Here is a 17,653-nt window from a genome sequence, read left to right as displayed (position 1 = left end):
GAGTGCGAGTGCGACCCGCACCAGGCAGATTAGCGCCGATTTCCCGTGATTCGTCCAATAGCAACCGCTGACATGGACCAAGACGGCTCTGGCATCTCGAAGTTGGCACCTGCCCCCTTACGGCACCACCCTGCTCACCCATGCTGATGGATCTGCATTCCTGTAGGACACTACCGTAACATGTGGATTACATCAACCCAACTGCCCACAGTGGCGAAAATGTACCTTCAAAGATGAAACTAGATTGATGGGCCATCGGCTTCTGGTATAGAACCTTCATACATAGAATTGAGACAATGCTTTCAGATAGCGACAATGATATATTTATATACCTGCTCTCAATTGTCAAAGCCCAAGAACTCAATATTGATAATTCGAGCAGACGGTACCACGACTTGTCCCAAGAAATCAACCAAGCCAAATAATGGACTTGGACGACCTCTCCAGGTGCCACTGAGGCCAGAATTCTCTCGGAGTTATTCGCGGAGACGCTACTGCCCTGAAGGACATCTACAGGTTCGGTCTTTCTTAGAACCTTCACTGTTCCAGAAGCACTAAGGGCGAAGTTTCATTGCCTGTGCTCTCCGTTACGAATCGAAATCCGAGCTAGCAACCCCTCACTGGCTGCGTATGCACACCGACCTCAATCATCAGCTCTAAAACCCCTTCGTGACGTAGAAGCTGATGCAACATGTCGCCTTCTTATTTTGATACTTGATCATGAATTGATTAGCTCAGTAGTCCCTTAGCCCGTAATGGAACCACTGTACTCAAATGCCGCTGGGCCTTGTTGCTGTAATGTAGCTCTGTTCAGAACATTGATATCGTCCTTCATGGAAAAACGATGGTTTCATGCCTGTAAACCAATATGTCTCGATGTTTGTTTCCAATTCCTTTTGAACCCATTTACCTGCGCGATTTCCATGTGCGACTACGGCGAAGGCATTTCTTTATCAACCCCTGTTGCAGGTTTGTGCGGGTCAGTCTGTGACAGCAAAATGCTCCGAATGCACATTCTGACTAAGACAAGCAACCACCAAACGTACTCCCGGTATATTTGGTGGATTCTAGAGACTAGCGCCATGCCTTACTACCTAAGACACCCAGCCATCGATATGACCGCTAAGATGAAAGCCGCGGGGTCCTCAACGATAGTGTGCATCTAGTCTCGGCCACATTCAATCCCCTTCTCTTATTGGACGTCGAGCGGATACGAATATGACGCCATGGCGTTAACATTCTGCCGTGAGAGTGCCCTTCCGTCCTTCATTACGGTCTATCTTCTTCATCGCTGAGCCAACACATTTTTTTCCAAAGCAACAACCGACGACACACCCATCTGAGCTGCCAGTTCGGTTTACAGTCAGTGACATGGAAGCCCCAAACTATGAAGTCCGTACCTCAGACCCAGACCAACGGGAGATATTGGTTCATGGTAGCTCGGAGAGCAGCAGCGTCACCCAGGCTGCGATGTCAGCAGGCGGCGATGGTTGGTCCAGTAGACTGACAGCCGCTGCGCTTAGCGAACTAAACGCGTCGCACGTTGACAATGATTCTCTCGTGTCGCTGAGCATTGATACTGATCTTAGCGACGGCGATTCAGCTTTGGGAATCGATGTGGATAGGGCATCGTCATCGGCCTCAGTGGCATCGAGTGTGTACAGGTTTGTGGAAGAGTTCGGCAGGACGTATCATAGATACAAGGAAGGCAGTAAGCTAGAAACGTGAAAAGCCGCCTTCATACGCTTCACTGACAACATGCTCTAGAATACTTCCTCCCCAACGATGAGGTTTGCAACGCCGCGAAGTACACCTGAACATAAAGGCTGATCTCTAATTAGCAAGAACAAAGCCGTCTGGACCTACAGCATGCAATCGCCCTCCGCATCTTTAACAACGAGCTTAGTCTGGCCCCCATATCCAAGCCTCACCGCGTCCTCGATATCGGAACTGGAACGGGCATCTGGGCGATAGAGTTCGCCGATAGGAATCCGGAGTCAGAGGTACTGGGCACCGACCTCAGCCCGATTCAGCCCGAATATGTCCCCGCCAACTGCTCTTTCGAGATCGACGACGCGGAAGATGAGTGGGCTTTCGGGCAAAAGTTCGACTACATCCACGGCCGGTACATGTGCACCTCCATCTTCGATCTTCCAAAATTGTTCGGCCAAGTGTACGACAACTTGAACCCAGGTGGATGGGTCGAGTTCCAGGAGACTGTGATCGACTTCAAGGCCGTGGATGCTTCGCTGGAAGGCACCGCGCTGAGGCGGTGGAACAACTATCTTCTTGAGGGCATTCGGAAGGCTGGACGTGATGCGCTTTCACCATTCGAGTATGCAAAACACATGACCGATGTTGGGTTTCAGAGCGTGCAGGAGAAACGATTCGCAGTGCCCTCTTCTCCTTGGGCTCGAGGCAGGAACCAAAAGATCCTCGGCGCCATGCAGATGACGAACAACCTCGAAGGAGTACAGGGCATCACAATGAAGATCTTCACCCAGGTGCTGGGCTGGTCTCGGGAGGAGGCTGAACTGTTGCTTGTTGATGTGAGGAAGGATATGGCGGATAAGAACATACACGCGTACATCACAATGTTAGTATCTCCTTCCCCGTTGGTATCAGCGGCATTTGTAAGCCTGGCTGATTGTGCAAATGCAGCATGTCTATTTGGGGCAGAAACCTTAGCAGACGGGGATGTCTGCCTTTTGAGAAGGCGATTGAAGGTCAAATCCCTGAATGCACGGAGGAAAGAATGTTGGCGTGCTACGGCCACTCGGCAAGTGTGTACTTCGTGTCACGATCCAGTCCTTTCAAACCATAGCGCCGAGAACTCAAGGACCTGTCTTCTTCGTATGGTGAATGATATCTTTTGATATCCTCGAGTGCTCAAAATACGAATCGCCTGTCCATTTTACGAGATGGTACGGCTCTGTGCCGCGTACTTCAATAAACTTCGCCAATGACAGACGGGATGTCGCTGCTGCTATCGCGGCGGCTGCCTTCCACCATTTCGGGACCCGAGTTGTATGCAGGTAAGACTCATGATTTTACGCTAATCTTTAGAGCTGAAGGTTGCTTGATGTTCATATTACAACGACATCAGCATACCACGCAAGGCGCATACTTGCGCATACCGTAGCGCTGATAGGGCTTGGTTGTTTGAGTGGTGATTGTGAGCCGAGGCTGCTGGGCTCAAGATCCACTTTCAATTCTTCCATTCGCGCTGTAAAAAGCGATAACGATGGCGAGGTTCATGGTAGGTTGACCGATGGTCCGGGGGAGTGTGTGCCAAGAAGGGCAGCAAAGCCGGGCCCATTGAGTACGATCATCGGCGTTATGACGATGCGCCCCATCGGGATTAAGGCCGAGACAGCTCTTATTAAGTCGTAGCTCTAGGATACAGCGAGTTTGTGGCGGGGACGATCTCTTCCAACCCCACTCGCTGTCACCGATTCATCCACTCGGCGTCATCCTCCCGCAACCAAACCCGGGACCCCTGCCCCTCCAGATGCTGCTTCTGGCAAGGCATGGAAGCAGCCGGAGAGTTTAATCGTCCGCATGCTTTGTCAACTGAGCGTAAACATTCGAAAGAAATGTGGAGTTTTCCTTGTCTTTCTGTTGTTGAAGAAAATTTGGCGGGGTTTCCACATCAATGCAGAGGTGCGAGTCAAACCACAAAATGCCCACCACATGTCAGGGCCAGGCGGAGTGAAGGAAACGAAAAAGGACTACATGGGTGTGACGTCAACCTGACCAATTGGCGCCGAGGAGGTGCCCATGCAATTCTTTTCCGCACTACATTCCGCGCCCCTACTCAGGCCAAATAAGCTGCTTGATTCTGATGGTGGGGTAAATGCCCAGAAATACCATGATGGTCAAACCGTCGATGGAGCTATGATGGAGTTACGATGCGAGTACAAAAGAGCTCGACACCCCGCTAGACAGGACACATCTGCTCTAGAATCAAGACACTGAATACTGCACAAATCAATACGCAAGATACCCCCCAATAGTTCAACTTTAACTTTCCAACTTCTCGCATCAACAACGAAAAATCATACACAATGGCCCCAAGGTTCTCGTCGTTCTTACCTCTGTCGACAAGACTGAGAAGTCTGGCAAGCCCATCGGCTGGTACTTGGTACGTTGAAGATCTCTTTGCTATCCGTCATTTGTGACCACCAATGTTAACCCAAAACTTCAGCCCGAGCTTGCTCACCCCTACGATGTCCTCAAGGAGGCCGGCGTCGAGATGACCTTCGCCTCCCCCAAGGGTGGTGTCGCGCCCCTCGACCAGGCCTCTGTCCAGATGTTTTCTAGCGACCCTTCATCCAAGAACTTCCTTGAGAACCACAAGGACGTCTGGGAAAACACCGAGCCTCTTTCCAAGTTCGTCGGCCGCGCCTCCGAGTTCGACGCTATCTTCTACCCTGGCGGCCACGGCCCCATGTACGATCTCGCCTTTGACGCCGACTCGCACAAGCTCATCGCCGAGTTTGCTGCCCAGAACAAGCCCATCGCGTCCGTCTGCCACGGCCCTGCCGCCATCGTCAACGCCAAGACCAACGACGGCGAGTATCTCATTAAGGGCAAGTCTGTTACCGGCTTCTCCAACACCGAGGAGGACCAGGCTGGCTACACCGCCGAGATGAACTTCCTGCTCGAGAACCGTCTCAAGGAGAATGGTGGCAAGTACGAGCTCGCTGATGCCCCTTGGGGTGAGAAGGTCGTCGTTGATGGCAATGTCATCACCGGCCAGAACCCTGCTTCTGCCCTTGGTGTTGGCAAGGCCATTGTTAAGGCTGTTGGCTTGTAAGAAATGATTGTATGACATAATGAATCGCGTTATGATGGGTGGTTATTTATATGATAAAATCAAAGCGTATCTTTTATATCTTATTGAAACACTTGCATGAGTCGCGGCTTTGGGATCGTTGTGGTGGATTGTTAAACTCATCGCTTAAACTCAACAACAAACGTGGGTATTACTGGCGAAAACATTGCTGACACAATATCATGACTTTATTATGCTGAATAAATAGCGTTAAACAGTTCAATACGATTTCCTTTTTTGCGTTTAAGTGCCTTCAAGATTTCGCATCCAGGACCCCAAGAATTTCAGCTGATACGGAAGAAAGTGAAAGACCCGCACGTTGTTCTTCAAGCTCCATGGTTGTTGGGCTGATCTACCTTTTTGCGGGCATCCTCCTTCAACTTGGTATCGTCAGGCCTACTCAGCTCCACTTGAGGCATCAAAAAGAATGCAACAAAAAAAGCGATTGCGGCAAGTCCTGACATGACTAAAAATATGACGCGAAATGCTTTTCTATATCCAGGTAAAATCACGGCTCGCAGCTTATCCGCCTCTGCTTGCGAGAGTGTTGAGAGAACATGTTGTGGGTTTGCAAGCAGCTTCCGTGATTCTTCGTCATCCAATCCAAGTGTTGCTATGCTGCCGGAAAGAATGTTGTTGCTGTTGATTTACGGTCAGTCCCAGGTTTAATTACAAGATCTGGACGATGGCAGCAAGGAGAGCGAGTGCTTCAACTTACATGAGAGTTCCGGATATTGCAAGCCCGATGGTGCTTCCAAAATTTCGTATGAAGCTAGAACATTCATAAACATGAGTAAATCCATGGTGAGGGTGAATGAGTTGACTTACTTCCGAAACGAGGTTATCACAGCCATATCTCTTCGGCTAACACCTGCTTGAATTGCTATCAAAGCTCTGAGTGAGCCGTCAGCATTTGGGACTGCGTCTCCATGCTTTCTTGAGCGTTCACTTACGGCTGAAGTGTATTTCCAACCCCGGCACCCACAAGTAATGAGTACCCTACCTGCTTTCCCACGCTGGAGTTCTCATCAAGGGTCGACAACAGGCCAGCACCAACAGCCCATAGTACCCAGCCTAACAAGATGCACTCTCGGTAACGCCCGACCTTGTGTACCACAAGTCCAGACAACGTGCTGAATAGTGTTTGGGTAAGAGTGATGGGAAGAAGCATTGCACCAGCCTTGGTTGCTGAGTACCCATAGGCCAGCTGGTAAAAGGTTGGGATATAGTAGACTTGAACAACGAAGTTCCATCCGTTGATTGCCATGGTGATGCAGGCTCCGTTGACTATCTTAGACTTGAAAATGTGGACTAAACATAGCTATATCAGTGTGTGTCCTCAAAGGGGAAAACGCAGACTGATTTGACTTACGAGGTACCAACGGAAACTTGGCGCCTCTCCACTGCCAAAGGGTGAAGCCAACACAGACGAAGAAACCTACAACGAGAGTTGCGATAACGTGGGGCGAGTTCCAAGGATAATCTCCGCCACCCCAGGTCAGGCCCAGCATGAGGACAGTAGTTCCAGCCAAAGCAAGGAAACTCCCGACGAAGTCAACAGCTCTGACTTTCCTGTCCATGGATACCTAAGTCAGCTGCTACTCCTATGATAATTGATTTTGCCAGCTCCACACTGGCCGCACTTACACTTTCCAGTTCCCTTCTACTTTCCTCAGAGGCATAAAAAAGATGACGCAGAAAGTGCATAGAAGGGTGAGTGGCATATTCAAACGGAAAATCCACCTCCATGAGTCCCCGGACTGCGACGCCAACGCACCGCCAATGACAGGCCCTATGCCGTTCGCTATGGCGACAACTGCACCCTAGCAATTCGTTAATTGAGATTGTTGACAAATAGTGTAGACTCTGGCGATGAACTGAATGTCTTTTTGAAACCCCAAAAAGAGAAATCTTACCAGAATACCCTGGTACTTGCCCCTTTCCCTAAGAGGCACCACGTCGCTCACAATCATCTGTGCGACGGTCATGAGCCCTCCACCTCCAATTCCAGTCCATGCTCGAAAGATGATGAGTTGAGTGCCCGAGTTTGCAAGTGATGAAGCCAGAGAACCGGTGAAGAATATGGCCAACCCAATCAGAAGAATTACCTTGCGCGACCAAATATCCGACAGTCGACCGTATAAAAGCTGGCCTACCGTGGATGTTCTGTGCAGGGCCTATTAGAAGAGTAAACTCTCATAACGAACCGATTGCCCTTTGATCAAACTTACATGAAGTACCCACTAGCAATCCAAGCCGTCTGGTTGCTGGCATTAAGCGAGTTGCCGATGATGTTCAAGCTGGCAGCCAGTGTGGTCTGGTCCATAAGAGCCACAAGGTCCACGCTGGCGCAAGCCAGAAAGATCTAATGTCGATGAGCTAAAGTCCTGTTCTCTTCTGAGTACTCTCTTTCAATAGATAAAACTTACCGTGATGATTACTCTTGGACGAACATAGTTAGTCTGCTCATTGAATTCGTGCGCGGGCTTCTCATCCCCAGAGGCATTCGCCAATTCTGAGCCCAGACTTTGCTGAGTTTCATCCGTCGGCCAAACATCAGGCGATGTTTGCGTAAGTATTCCGCTCACATGTCCCTCCTTCGCGGCCATCTTAAGAGCAAACGAGGGGTCTCAACTCTCTTCCAAGAAGTCAAAGAGAGAAGAGCACTTGATCTGGCCGATCTTTAGCTCAAAAGAAAGAAGAAACGGGGAGAGAAGTTAGCCGACCGGGTCGTTCATTCGTAGCATCGGAGACCGAACATCGGAAATCAGATGAAAGGGGATATTAACAGCTAGGGCTTTGAAGTGGTATCAGCTTCGTAACAATGTCGTTTAAAACCTCTAGACTCCTGGTTTCCGAGTGCAAACTGCCGGAGGCCAAAAGCTTGAATCCACTTTCATGATGAGGGTCGGTGGGCTCGAACCCTTGTCTGGGCATCTGATGAGCTGGCTTAGTTTGACAGGGATAGGGTTGGAAACGAGAACCCTTGTGGATTGGCTGGATTGCTCCCGCGAAACGTGCTCAACTGGGGAAATGAGCTCAAACCAACTCCCCCAAACCTCACAATTGAGCGCCGTTTATATGTCCGCGAAACTCATTGGTTTTATCCTTGTATGTCACGGCATCTTGAGCCGTATTGTAACAGTAGTTTATGATGCTTGCGGCTTTTGCTCGGCCCCCCGAAGTGTGATCGTCGGCTCTGTGTTACGTAGGCTCTGACATGCTGGACATTACCTGCAAGGTGTCAACAATTGTCATCCCAAGACATGAATAACCTTGATGACTCGTGTCGATCAGAGGTTCTTGACTGCGACTTTTTCCGTTTTCTGCATGGTCTTCGCATTAGTCTGGGATTTCACGCCAATCACTCAATAAAGCCTCGAGAGGAAAGTGGACGGATCCGAAGCAGGAGTTGTACCAGATGCCGCCAATTGGTCAAAAGCACACGTTTCTCACCCATGGTCATAGTTTGGGGCTGTTACAGCAGAGCTGCACTCGCAGATGAAGCCCCACGATTGCGGATATCAACGGTGACCGACACCACGGATGAGCGTGTTTCTTTAACCCACACGTCGTCGAATCATGGCATGAACTGTTTCGCTAGCTGCTTGAAGCAGCATCTCGCAATTCGTTGTGATGAAATGTATATAATGCCACATCCAGTCTGTCAGAAACACCGACTTCTGTGTTTCCGGTCTCATCATACTTTCTTGTTGTTCAACAAGTTTCCCAATTCTGCCCAAGAGTATCGCTATCATGATCGAATCCAATCCTCTCAATGTCTATACCGGACCAAACTCCGTCAAAAACTACTTTGATCCTGATACCGCCCCCCCACTACCCCTTGTTGAGATACCAGACAGTCTGAACCCTTACCGGAGGCATGGCGTCCGTATCTATGCAAAGATGATGTCAATGCATCCCGCCAACAACGTCAAAGCTATGCCCGCCCTCAACTTGCTCCAGAAAGGCGTCGTTCCAGGTAAGACCGAGACAATTGTCGAGTACAGTTCTGGGTCAACTGTCATCTCCATGTCCCTAGCGGCTCGGGTCTACCATGGAGTGCCAGATGTCCGTGCTTTTCTCAGCAATAAGACAAGTCAGGCAAAGCTACGGTTGATGCAATTTTTTGGATTGGATATGTAAGCCATTTATAATGATCCATTACCAAACGGAGACTGGGTAAGTTTGGCTAATCTGGTTAACCACCATCTCTTAGCACGTTGTTTGGTGGACCATCTCAGCCTGAGCCGTTGGACAAAAGAGGCGGCATCTACGCCGCAAAACATATAGGCAGCGAGAAAGGTTCCGCGATTAACCCAAACCAGTACGAAAATGATGATGTAAGATACTCGTCTTCATGACGGACACGACTCGACTGATCACAAGTTGTTGGCAGAATTGGAAGTCTCATGTCAGATGGACTGGGCCTCAGATCTTCAAGCAGTTGCCACAAATCACACTGATTTGTGCGGGCATGGGAACTTCCGGTGAGTCCGGGTCAACTAATTTTCTCAATGAAATCTAATAGTGATATTAGGGACCCTTACTGGCTTGGGGACTTACTTTAAGAACGCCAAGCCTTCTGTTTACAGGCTGGGTGTTTGCACCGCACCAGGCGATCGTGTTCCTGGCCCCCGCTCGTATGCGCTGCTCCAACCGGTCGAGTTTCCTTGGAGATCTGCTGTTGATCACGTGGAGCACGTGGGGTCCCATGAATCGTATGCCCTTTCCCTGGATCTATGCAGACAGGGTCTCATTGCGGGCCCCTCGTCCGGATTCAACCTCCAAGGTCTTTATCAATTCTTGGACAAGCGTCTCGCAGCTGGAAGTCTGACTGAGCTTGCTGATGAATCTGGCGAGGCGCATTGCGTCTTTGTATGCTGCGATTTGCCTTACCAATACATCGACGAGTACTTTGCGAAGCTGGGGCCTGAACACTTCCCCACTATCCACAACGAGGTATGTGTATCATTCTTATTTTTAACATACACTTTGCTAAACGTTCTCCAGAACCTTCAAAAGGTTGATCTCCATCGTTATGACGAAGCCTGGGAGAAGGATCCGATAGAGATCTTCATGCAAATCCCTCAAGCAAGCATCATCGATACCGAAGACGCTCAGTTGCCCAGCACGCCAAGATATATCGACGCCAGCAGTGCCTCCCTTATTCCTCGTCTTCCGAACGTAATCATAATTGACCTGAGAAAATCGGAAGACTTCCAAATGAACCACGTTAGCGGCTCCGAAAACATTTCTATCGTGGAATCAACCGATTGGAAGCCCTTTTCAGACGCAACGGTTCTCGAGAAGTTATGGCTGAAGCTGGAGGCCACGTTCGACCCAAAAACCGAGACAGGAAAGACCCTGGAAGCGCATCGACAGAAGCCGATTGTTGTGCTGTGTTATGATGGGGACAGCGCCCGGGTCGCCACTAGCGTGCTGCGTGCAAAGGGATTTGGAGCAGACAGCATTCGAGGGGGGATGCGCGCGTTGATGGATTTCCAGCATACTCCCGAGGCTTCCATAGTCGCATCCAAGAACTTGGCCGTGACCTCAAATGTTGAAGAACTGCTGGTTAGAAAAGAACCTTATCTGAGACTGGTGTGAGCTGTGCAAAGGGTGGACAACTGATTGAAAAGTGGTACATGACGAAGCTATGAAACACAATTTAATGACACATAAATTTGCAATCCGCGCGACTTCTACCGTACAATCTCCAACGAAACGCCCCCAGACAAATTTCACCAACTCTCTTGGTATCAATCATCATTTAAGCAGCACTCCTTATACCTGTTCCCTATAATAGACTTGCAAATTGTTCAACCATCCAATACTTATGGAAACATACAGATCCTCCACCTCCTTCAGAAAACTCGATCTTTTGACATTGTCTGAACTCGATGAGAAAGAATCAACTCCCCAATTGCAAAATTACCTATCAGATGGCAAGCTTATTTAAAGCACAGCGACAGACCAGTTGTTGTATTTTTGGTTCAGCTCTTGAAGTGGACCGTAATGAACGTCCTTGCCTCTGTCATTCGCCGTGACAGGGATTCCTATCTCAATGTGAGAAATGAGATCTTAGTTCACGGTCAATTAGCTCGAGCAGCAAAATTATATCAACGGGACACTGACTTGATTGTGGATGAAAGGTCGGCCGAAAATGATCAGATCGAGCTTTTCATCCCTCACTAAAGCATCGGCTTCATCAACCGTGCAATCGTAGTTATCCATCAGAGCTGAAGGACTGCCCGGAAACTTGACTAAAGGACCAAACTCGAGTACCGGGTCGTATCACGCTGGTAGTGGGAACCCTTCGGGTCGTGTAGTATTGCCAAAGAAGTCGCCAGTTTCAGTATTGTGATTGGCTCCACGACGAGAGAGATTCATGATGCCCACCCTTCGCTTCACAAACTCTCGGATGAGGTATGTGTAGACCTCTTTCATCTCTTCGTAAGTGACCACGAATCTTTAGTCTGATCCGTTGGGCAGATCTTCATGCAAACAAGCTCAGGCTCGAACACTTCAGCGAAAGCGTCAGTAACTTCAAGGATAAACCATACCGGTTCTCGACTGATCCGCCGTATCCGCTAATGGGCTTGTTAGCGCGACTTCCCTCTTTATCAGCAGGCTATTATTTGAAGAGAACGTAAACCAACACCTACGAATTCAAAAATTGCTGAGGCAAGTATTCTCTACAAGGTTGCTAGCTGCCCCCATCACGAGAAGATTCAAGAAACCAGTACTGACCCTTGAGCCAATATCTAAACGCCGTCAAAGCCCGCTTTTTGGGCGAGAATCACAGAGCGGCGATACATAACAATTAGCTCGCGGGGATCTTCAATCGAGGTGATGTTATCGGTGTGCTCCTGGTAATGTTGTACTTAGCATACAGAGTCGGAACAAGACTAAGGTTTGTCAAGTCATACTGGGGCATCTGGAAGATCACGATATTTGCATCTCTCAGCCTGGATTGTGGACGGAGCTACAACAAACTGGCTTCTTTCATGCATGATGAACACCCGATCATTCTCGAAGCGTACTACTGCAGAGATGATGGATTGACTACATTCAGGAAATCCTTTAACATTAGAGATGGCTCACCACCATCGAACCCCAAAAAGACCAAAGGGCTATACCACATTGCACAGGCGCACAATGCCATCGTCAATCTTGGAGAAAGGCAAGAATTTTCTGGTGTCCAGACATTTAGATAGGATGGAAGGCGAATTGAAACTGTCCAAACGCCAGAAAGCTTGTTCATTCCCCAAAATAGTGTCAAGCGCTTGTCCAAAACATACCTAGCTCATCTGACCGCCATCGTAAATCCGTCTTACGCAACTACTGTAAATGCTCCCATGGCCCTTTCTTGAATCCCAAAACACACAAAATTTCTCTTAGCGCAGTTCTGGAAATAGCTCATGGCGGAAATGTTTACCAGCAACCGCACCATTCTCTTCGAGTTATCTTCCCCAAAGCATAGGCCTTTTCAACTGCATTTAAATCGCTCACATTCTATCAAAGACACATTCTATAGGAACATGTGACAATGGGTATGAGGCGTTAACTGCTGCACGCAATTGACGGTGTCGTTTTTGCGACAGAAAAAGAGATATAAACGCAAGCAAAGACCGCAAGAAGTGATGAAGTGGAGACTATTTAAATCCATGTCTTGCAGACTACAGTTACACCTTTTTGAGGGAGAAACGAAATTCAGAGCTGGGAGCTAAATTGCTAGCTGACTGCTAGTCTCTAGCGCAGGGCATAGGTTTCGGTCAGTGAACGCTCAAACCTCGAAAGAGTACCATCAATTTGTTTTGGTGACGCGTGGCGTTGTAGATGCTGGAATGCTGTGACAGACTGTGCAGCAGAGGATGCGGCTTCTAAGTACCGCTCCCCTCTTGCTAGCTATATCAAAGAGTCTACCAACACTAAAAGAACAATACCGTGCGGGATCATATTAAAGCGTTGCCAAAGTGTTCGGTCAAAGCAGTCTCGAGAGAAACGAGAAAAGGCTGACTGGATCCGTAAAATTATGCGTCAACTATTGCCTTGGTTTTTCACCTTCATTCGCATCTGATTTTTCTACCAGTTTCTCTTCTCTCATTGCCATCTATATCATCCCTTCGTCTGTCCAGGCCAATTCTGAAGTGCGACCGGGTTACAGAATGATAATGGCAAACGAAAAAGAAGTTAGTGTCTCTTTATCTCCGATATCTGGAGATCTAGAGCGTGGAATAACTTTCTCGAGCCTGCCGAATAGTACCCCGTCAGCATTCCCTGCTTCCAAGACAAGACGATCTCCCCGTGTAGGGAGTGCCGACAAAGCCCGAGAATTAGTACGACTGGCACTCACAAGGCTACGAGTACTCATCAACGAGAGACATGACACACGAAAGCCTGTGTCACAAAAGGGTCTCTTTGCGCACAACTACGTCGAACCCCTATTCAACTGGTGGGGTGCCAACACTCGCGTTCTCACCACGCAATGTCTCGGCCGAGTGGAAGCACGCGACGCCTTCGGGTCTGTAAGCAAGCTGGTGAATGGGGCCTCTCATAACTACGCCGGATTCTACAAGGCCTCGCCAGAGGCTGAGGAGCTTCAGCGGATGTGTCTAGAGATGCTGCCGGTGTCTGACAGCAACGCCGTTCCTTTTCTCCGAGACGAGATGCACCGCGCAACTGCCAATTTCCTAGGGGCAGATTTTTGCTTTACGACCAGCACAGGATACGGCTCGAACTACGTTGCGCTGCCTGCATTGATTGACGGTTCTACGGTGATCCTCATGGACGAGCATTGCCACAACTCCATGTTTACTGGTGTTTTTCTTGGGTTCTATTCGAACTTGCAGAAGTTCAAGCACAATAACATGGAACACCTTGAGACATTGCTCAGTGGTTGTGTTGACGAGTCTGTTAAAATAATTGTTGCCATTGAGGGGCTGTACAGGTTAGTGCCCCATTGGTTTGCCGCCAAGATTCTATGTATGCCTTTCTGTGACTGACTTCCGAAACGAAAGCATGGAAGCCGACGTGCCACCACTAGACAAGATTCATCGTCTTAAAAAGGACTACAAGTTTATCCTATACTGCGACGAGGCACATTCGTTATTGTCCCTTGGTAAGACGGGTCAGGGATGTCTCGAATACTGGAACGACAAACACCCACATAGCCCCTTGCCATGGAATTTGATTGATATTCGGACCGGTACACTCTCAAAGGCCGTTGGTGGCATCGGGGGTGTTATTGCTGGCAAGGGCGTTTTCGAAGAGACCATACGGAAATACATCAGCAACCTGGACGAGAAAGAAAACGTCTCCTTGCCGAGCTCCACTATGGTACAGACGCTATGGCTGCTTGGTCAACCCAGCCGAATTGACCGCAACCTCCAACGGCTTGCTGAAATTTCACACTTTTGTCGGGAAGAGCTGGGGCGCTTCGGCATCTTTGTCTACGGCGACATTGGCACTCCTGTGCTTCCAGTCTATGCTGGCAGGCCTAGTGTCGCTGCAAGATTGTCCTACGCATTGCGTCGCGGTGGGCTGCTGGCGACTCCTGTATGCACTCCGGCCGTGCCTTTCTGGGAGAGCAGGGTCCGCATCAACTTATCAGCAGACTTCACCGACGACGATGTGAACCGGCTTGTTGAAACTGTTATCCGAGCTAGCACCAGCGTGGGCCTTTGCAAGACAGCCGGCATTGTCAAAACTTTCTCCAAGGCTGATGTCTGTTCTTTCGCGAGTGAAGCAGACCCCAATGAAGCATCAAGGACATTTGATCGAATTCAAAACCTCATCAGGATGGATGCTGCTAGATGCGCCAACAGCCACCAGCAGCAATTGTTCAAAAAGACATGCGGCCCACCAGTAGTCCAAGCCGGACACGTTGCCCGGGCTCAGTATGGCATTGGGGCAGGAGGTGCAAGATGGATCTGCGGCACATTCCCGCCACACCTCGAGGTTGAGAGCCTCGTTGCTCGTGCGACAGGTATGGAAGCTGGGCTGACCTATGCAGACGCGTCTATTGGTCTTGCTTCAACGATCGCAGCCCTTTCACGTCCCTTATTGGGGCACAGCACGCACTACATGCTCTTCGAACGAGGTGTGTCCCAATTTGTCCGTGACGGCCTCATGATGGCACCAAAGAAGGACGCACCAGTGCTGCTTGGCTACATCGACCTTTTTCAACTCGTGCATCATGTCAGAAAGCTTGCTCAGAGTCATGAAAGGCTGTGCCTGACTGTCTACGTCCGCGTTGGAGAGGATTTGCAGCACAGTTTCTTGTCATCCACTCTGGAGGGGATTGCCACCTTAATGAGCCCCGAGTCCGTCATGACAATCTTGCTCCACTGCACCTCTCAGTCCTTGAACTTGAGAGAGCTCATTTCAGTTCCAAGTCGAGAGAACATCCATGTTCTGATGTCGGGGTCGTTCAATCGTATCTTTGGCCTGCCATCCGGCTTTCTCACCGGCCCAGAGAGTTTGATCCGAGAACTTCGGTATACGAGTCGGGCATACATGTTTACCACGTCTCAGCCTCCTTTCGTTATGGACATGTTGCGCGCCGCACTGCAATAATCTCAGAGGACCGGCGGGTTAACTTGAACAAAAATTCGTTCGGTTTCCCACGACTTGTTCGCCATTGCGCCAAGGAAACGATCGTGCCGTGGGCGTGCTTCCTGAATGAATGTTTAGCATCAAGCTTAGCCGCGTCATCAAAATCTGACAAAGTCATTATGTTTTCAAAACTCAGCTGTTTGAGGTTTTTACTGCAAATGTACCGTTTCAATGTTCCACCCAGCTATCGAAGATCGAGTAGATAAAATACAATTAACGAGCATGAAATGAAACTACTTCTTTACCTGCAGTTCCACTACTAACGCCACCATGGGTGTCTTATTGACGATTCTCATATTGAACATATGACCCTCGGTGGAACGTTTATGAGATCATCGCCTACACACGTAACAGCCTTCTCAAAGTCAAACCCAGCACTCCAAATCATCAGGGATACCTAAAAACTGTCCACGAGTGTTGTCATCAGAAAACTACTTGTTTTTCTGGGCTCTGATCATAACCCATAGTTCTCCAAAGGCGAGGAGCTCGCAACTACGACTTTTACTTCCAAACCCCGTTACACTTCGAATGAGTTTCCAATCCACAGCATGCCAGAATGCCTGCAAATATCAACAATTTCCTGAAGATAATAGAAGGATTGATCGACGAGATCAAAGTAACCTTGTTCCTTGTAGCTCAAGAATTTGAGTATGCATTACGGTATAGTTTGAAAGACAAAAAGCAAGCCTGGAAAGGTGTATTTCCAACAATGTTAAGTAAGGGTAACCGGCGGCTAAGCTAATAAACTCATTTTGCCACCCATGACGGACGTGGAGTGGGTAAACAGGGAAATCTACCGTCTCACGTGTCTATTATCATGCCTTAGGAAAAAGGGAATAAAGATAGCCTACTTGTTGCTGAAAGTGGCAAAGTCACCGGGGACTATAGTAGGGTTCAGGCAGAGAGCTTGCAGAAGCTTGGAGAAGCTTGGAGAAGCTTGTATATGACGGACAAATGCTTTCGACATCAACTTTGAACGACGTTGAAATATGGGGCTAAAGTCGAGACGCATCTTGATTCTCGTCCTTGATTAGACCACCCTGTTTTAATGGAGAAAGTTTCTAGCCTTTTGCGGCTCAGCAAGGATCAGCAGACCGCGCTACGGGAAACTCTTGGGGAACGAAGACACAGGAACCCTGAACCTAGGCCAAAGAATTCCAAAGCTTAACGGCACCGGACGGGCGCGGAACAGATGGCGGGGTTGAAGGCGGACACTGCCGGGATCTTGTGAACCTAAGCGCGGAGCTAGGGACATGTTTAACAAGTATAGAGCGCGGGGCATCGAGCAAGCTTATTCAAGGACAAGGTATGATTAACTCAGGTTCATTATAGTATAGGGAGACGCGTACTATGTACAAGGTGGCTTCAAACTCTGCTCTGATTTACGGGAGTCAAATGGCTTTACTATGCAAAGCATGAAAATCATGTTTGGCAGAACTCTAAATCACAAGTTGACAGCTAGACCCTTTCAGAGGGGACAACTGTAATATTGTAGACGTAACTCAGAAGCCTTCCTCTGGTCATAAACACGGCTTTGAAAATAGGAATCTTGCCGTGTGCTGGTGTCCAGCATGGCCTCAGCTTTGCAACTTGGCCACAAGTAGCAGGCGCTCTCAGCCTTTCCAGAAACAAGCGTATCAATCAAAGCATCTTAGATAGTAAACACTATGTTCCTCGGTGGAAGGCAGATCAAAAGCCGAAGCTTTAGGCTTTTTTGGGCTGATCGGCGGCCGGGTCAGGAGAGATCGCCATTCGGGCTCAAATGGAATGTATTCGATGATCGACGGCTTCCCGCCTCTATTACCATTCCGTCGGGATCGCCGGCGGGCCATCTCGGTATCGTTTTGTCGTCTGGTGAAAGTTTATTCTCATGCTCAGGGCCACTGTGCGGGATGTCGGCGTAACACGCCGCACCGACCCCTCTAGGCCTGGACGGTCATTGTTAAGCTCTGGGGCTATGCAAATGTGTCGGGTAAAGAACCTAGTTCAAGACTAGCGCAGTGTATCTCGAATTGTCCGACGCGTATGTCCAAGTTGCGGCCTGGGCAACAGACGGATCTTCTTAACGGTCCTGGGCCGAACTTTCCGCCTTGTTTCCCTTCGTCTCGTTTTTACCTTCTCCTTTTGTTTATAGTGACTGGTACGTGCGAGCCCTACATCTCCAAGCTTCACGCAAGTTTCGTTTCCCATCCTGTC

The 17,653-nt window shown here is 49.1% G+C and overlaps 5 protein-coding genes across 5 annotated transcripts; 3 read left to right on the top strand and 2 right to left on the bottom strand.

Annotated features, from left to right (window-relative positions):
- Positions 1 to 4,255: 4,255 nt before the first annotated feature.
- On the top strand, positions 4,256 to 4,819 carry ColSpa_01418 (glyoxalase 3; the record flags this gene model as incomplete). The annotated part of the gene is made up of 1 exon (XM_049267630.1): positions 4,256 to 4,819. One exon carries the CDS (start codon positions 4,256 to 4,258, stop codon positions 4,817 to 4,819), a length of 564 nt encoding a protein of 187 aa, XP_049123587.1.
- A 967-nt stretch (positions 4,820 to 5,786) lies between these two features.
- Positions 5,787 to 6,417, bottom strand: ColSpa_01417 (efflux pump dotC; the record flags this gene model as incomplete). Its single annotated transcript, XM_049267629.1, has 2 exons — positions 5,787 to 6,148; positions 6,210 to 6,417. The coding sequence occupies 2 exons, from the start codon at positions 6,415 to 6,417 to the stop codon at positions 5,787 to 5,789; spliced, it is 570 nt and encodes a 189-aa protein (XP_049123586.1).
- Positions 6,418 to 7,064: 647 nt separating this feature from the next.
- Positions 7,065 to 7,446, bottom strand: ColSpa_01416 (uncharacterized protein; the record flags this gene model as incomplete). The annotated part of the gene is made up of 2 exons (XM_049267628.1): positions 7,065 to 7,202; positions 7,267 to 7,446. 2 exons carry the CDS (start codon positions 7,444 to 7,446, stop codon positions 7,065 to 7,067), a joined length of 318 nt encoding a protein of 105 aa, XP_049123585.1.
- Positions 7,447 to 8,593: 1,147 nt separating this feature from the next.
- On the top strand, positions 8,594 to 10,447 carry ColSpa_01415 (putative small nuclear ribonucleoprotein F; the record flags this gene model as incomplete). The annotated part of the gene is made up of 5 exons (XM_049267627.1): positions 8,594 to 8,979; positions 9,057 to 9,180; positions 9,237 to 9,327; positions 9,378 to 9,799; positions 9,851 to 10,447. The coding sequence occupies 5 exons, from the start codon at positions 8,594 to 8,596 to the stop codon at positions 10,445 to 10,447; spliced, it is 1,620 nt and encodes a 539-aa protein (XP_049123584.1).
- A 3,414-nt stretch (positions 10,448 to 13,861) lies between these two features.
- On the top strand, positions 13,862 to 15,418 carry ColSpa_01414 (aminotransferase fum8; the record flags this gene model as incomplete). The annotated part of the gene is made up of 1 exon (XM_049267626.1): positions 13,862 to 15,418. One exon carries the CDS (start codon positions 13,862 to 13,864, stop codon positions 15,416 to 15,418), a length of 1,557 nt encoding a protein of 518 aa, XP_049123583.1.
- Between the last annotated feature and the right edge of the window lie 2,235 nt (positions 15,419 to 17,653).

Source organism: Colletotrichum spaethianum (genome assembly GCF_022836535.1).
Source record: "Colletotrichum spaethianum MAFF 239500 DNA, contig02, whole genome shotgun sequence".
In the NCBI taxonomy this organism is placed as follows: Eukaryota; Fungi; Ascomycota; class Sordariomycetes; order Glomerellales; family Glomerellaceae; genus Colletotrichum; species Colletotrichum spaethianum.
The sequence above is the reverse complement of the archived record's forward strand: the minus strand, read 5'-3'. Positions and strand labels throughout refer to the sequence as shown.